A 4,196-nucleotide genomic window follows, 5' to 3' on the forward strand; every position below is an offset into this window, starting at 1 on the left:
ACGTGCGATTACGGCACCGTGAGTAAATTCGGTAAATTTTCCGCTCGCAACGCCGCTTCCAAAATTGGTCCACTAGCACTGTAGCACGGAGGTGAGCAACCTTCCCTTCTATCACTTCTTGAAATGAAGCTTGGATCTTGAAGAAACGGAGGGGTTTGTGTTTGGATCTCAAAAACCGTTTTTCTTCGTTTTCGAATCAAAGAGGAAAAGTGGAGTTGCGAAAACCTTGATCTAACTCTCACCCAACCTTGGGTTACTAGTTTTGAAGAAAAGAAAGCGACGAAACTGAAAATGGGAGGAGGAGGAAAATGGCTCGCGGCTGAACTGAGGAAGGAGATGGAAAATTTTAGATTTTCCTTCCTTTCTTTTTCTTTCCTTTGTTTTTCCTTTCTTCCTTTTTCCTTCTTTCCCTTTTATACTATTTTCTTTTCCTTTTCCTTCCTTCTAGTTTTCCTTTCTTTTTCCCTCCAAGCAAACATATATATATAATAATTATAACTTAACAAATATCTCAAAATATCTAGATATTTGTTAAATTACCGTTTCGCCCGAAACGCATAAAATTAACCGTAAAGTATTCACCGCAGTTAATTTCAATTTATTTATCGACGAGAAATTCTAATTGGCATCGAAATATCTTTTTGATTAAAAAAAACTCCAAAATATTATTAACTTTGCCTTAAAAGCCTCCGAACCAAAATCCAAAATACACCAAAAATACATAAAGCACACTTTAAAATTACGGGTCTTACAAGCAACAAATTGGTTGGTTCATTTCCAAAATGGTTGATAAATTCTTCCATACAATATTTAGATATATCAAACAACAATTTAAGTGGTTTGCTTCCAAAAGATTTTGGTAATTTCCTTCCAAGTGTTACATATTTGAATATGTCATGGAATAACTTCGAAGGAAATATACCTTCATCAATTGGTAAGATGAAAAATCTTGAGTCCTTGGATGTCTCTCATAATCATTTCTTAGGCGAGTTACCTAAAGGATTGGCCACATATTGCGAAATGTTAACATACTTGAAGGTCTCCAACAACTATCTACAGGGGAATATTCCAAAATTTTCAAATTGGATGAATATGGAAGTGTTATTTCTCAATAACAACAATTTTAGTGGAACACTTGAAGATGTATTGGGAAACAATATAGGATTGATAGTATTATACATATCTAATAACTCAATCTCAGGCACAATTCCTAATTCAATTGTGATGTTTTCTTCTATGCGAGTTCTTCTTATGGCAAATAATCTTTTAGAAGGTGAGATCCCTAAAAAGATGTTTCTCAACATGTCAATGCTTCAAATTATGGATCTTTCTCAAAATAAGTTAATTGGATCATTACCAAAATTTAATAGTTTAACATCTTTGAGGTTTTTGTATTTGCAAAAGAATTATCTCTCTGGATCTATACCATTTGAACTTTCTAAAAGCTCAAACCTACAACTTCTAGACTTGAGAGAGAACAAATTTTATGGAAATATTCCGAATTCGATCGATAAGTTCTCAGAGTTAAAGATTCTTTTATTAGGAGGGAACAACTTTGAAGGAGAAATTCCAATTCAGTTGTGTCAGTTGAAAAAGGTTGACATATTGGACCTATCAAGGAATGTGTTCAATGCTTCAATACCATCTTGTTTCCAGAATTTGTCATTTGGAATGGGACAATATGATGATGATGGTTATGATTATGGTCCTGTTTTTGAAATCTCAATGTACAATCCCCCAATATACTTTCTTCCAAATGAAGAATCTCTCTTCGATGCTCGTTTGTTAATTCTATTGCCTTTGTTCGATCTATTAAATGAAGACCTAAAATTGGAAGTGGAATTCAGAACAAAGAACAATGATTATTTTTACAAAGGTAAAGTCCTAGAGAACATGACTGGATTGGACTTATCATGCAATAAGTTAACAGGTATCATCCCTTCTCAAATTGGAAACATGAAAAAAATTAAAGCCATGAACTTATCACATAATTACTTGTCGGTCCTATTCCAATCTCATTCAACAATCTAACTCAGATAGAGAGCCTTGACTTATCCTTCAACAACTTGTGTGGCAAGATACCTTCTCAACTAACTCAACTAAACTTTTTATCAATCTTCAATGTGTCATACAATAATCTTTCTGGAACACCACCTAGTATAGGACAATTTGGAGACTTTGATGATGAAAACTACAGAGGTAATCCTGATCTTTGTGGACCGCTCCTCAAGCGAAAGTGTGAAGATGTTGCGTTTTCACCTTCTTCACCATCGAATGAGAATGAAGAAAATGAAACAAAAGTTGACATGATAGCATTTTATTGGAGTTTTGCAGCATCTTACATAACAATACTTCTAGCCATCTTGACAGTGTTGTACATCAATGTAGATTGGCGCATGGTCTTGTTTTATTACGTTGATAAGGTTATACTTAGATGTTTTCCAACTTTCCCATTGCATTGATGAATGTTCATAACACTTTTGAAACTTTATGTAGACTATCAAATCTTTGGATTTTGTTATTTGTTTTTACAATTAATTTATACAGTTTGATGTTGAAACGTTGGACGTTAAGTTCCTTTAGTCAATTTTATGTTCATCCTCATAACATATAGCTTTATATTTTATTTATTTGTGTGATGTACTTTCTAATGAAGTTATTTTTGCTATTGTTATATGTGTTGGGAAAAACCATATATAACAATCTTAATAATACCAAATATTTTTCCTCACATGTGCAGATAAATAACCAAACAAAAAAAATATAATTTTACATAGCAATAACTATAGGCAGAAAAGTAATATCAGACACACAATAAGAACAACTTTTCTCTTTGGTTGATGATAATAAATAAAAATAAATATCTTTTAAATGTATTTACTAAGATGCAGATTATGTTAGAAAACAGAAAATTATATTAATGACTATTTATTTTAAGGTAGCATAAATTATAAGTAAATTAGAGATAATAATGTAAGTGTTTATATTATCACCAAATAAACAAGTATGTTTACTAATAGAGTAAGTCATAATATATCAATAAAAAGAATTACAACAAACATATGATAATCTATCATCCAAGTTCAAGTGTTAAAATGAAATACAAGTTAATAATTGACCCTCTAATTACATGCAACGATCACTTTTATGAAGCACTTTGGCTAATCACTCCAAACTTCAGGTTCTAGATATTTCATCAAAACACATTGGAGCACTCAAAACCAAGTGGTTTCATAAATTTCAATTGAAATCACTTATTCTTAGAAATTGCACCATAAACACGGACAAATGAAGTGTCATTCGTAATTTTCTTTCATATCAATATAATTTGATATTGATGGCATACAATATTTACATATACCAAATAACAATTTAAGAGATTTGTTTCCAAAAGATTTTGGTATATTCCTTCCTAGTGTTATATATTTGAATATGTCACGGAAAAATACATTCATCAGTTAGTAAGATGAAAAAATTGAGTCCTTGGATGTGTCTCACAATCATTTGTTAAGTGAGTTACCTAAAGGATTGACCACATATTGCAAAAATCTTAAGATACCCGAAGGTCTCCATCAACTATCTACAAGGGAATATTCCAAAATCTTAAAATTAGATGAACTAGATTATGGCCCGCGCGTTGTGCGGATATTAATTAATTAATTAATTTTATGAATTTTATAAGTAATATTTTATGTATTATAAATATAGTTATCTTATAATATTACTTTATTGATTTGTAATAATTGAATATGATTAGAAAAATTAAAATGAGGAAAAATCATGTTTATCACAATCATCTAATTTAATTTTTAAAATATTTTGTAAAATTCGTATGATAACTTATTATATAGGATAATTGTTTGACTCATTGTACTTTGATTGTTAATTTATTTTTTAATATATAATGGTATTTGTATTTATTTGACGAAATAAAATGTAAAATACAAACTCAAAAATAAGATGTAAAAATTTATAAATATGATTTACTATTTACTATTTTTTATTTTAAAAAAAATATTAATGTTGAATTATATTGTAGCGTAGTCTAAATTTATTTGTTTTATTATTATGATATTTTAATTGCGAGCATGAGAAATTGTTGTAAAAAAAATTATTGAATATATTTCATCAAAAGTTTGTAAAAAAAAAAAAGTTGGTGTGGCAACATAGTGTATTTTAAATATATATAATAGATG

At 29.7% G+C, this 4,196-nt stretch overlaps 1 protein-coding gene across 1 annotated transcript; it reads left to right on the top strand.

Moving 5' to 3' along the window:
- Window positions 1-891: 891 nt before the first annotated feature.
- On the top strand, window positions 892-2,462 carry LOC140920683 (receptor-like protein 15). The gene is made up of 2 exons (XM_073369486.1): window positions 892-1,930; window positions 2,164-2,462. The coding sequence occupies exons 1-2, from the start codon at window positions 892-894 to the stop codon at window positions 2,460-2,462; spliced, it is 1,338 nt and encodes a 445-aa protein (XP_073225587.1).
- The last annotated feature ends 1,734 nt before the right edge of the window (window positions 2,463-4,196 follow it).

This window comes from Cicer arietinum, chromosome 6 (assembly GCF_000331145.2).
Source record: "Cicer arietinum cultivar CDC Frontier isolate Library 1 chromosome 6, Cicar.CDCFrontier_v2.0, whole genome shotgun sequence".
NCBI lineage: Eukaryota > Viridiplantae > Streptophyta > Magnoliopsida > Fabales > Fabaceae > Cicer > Cicer arietinum.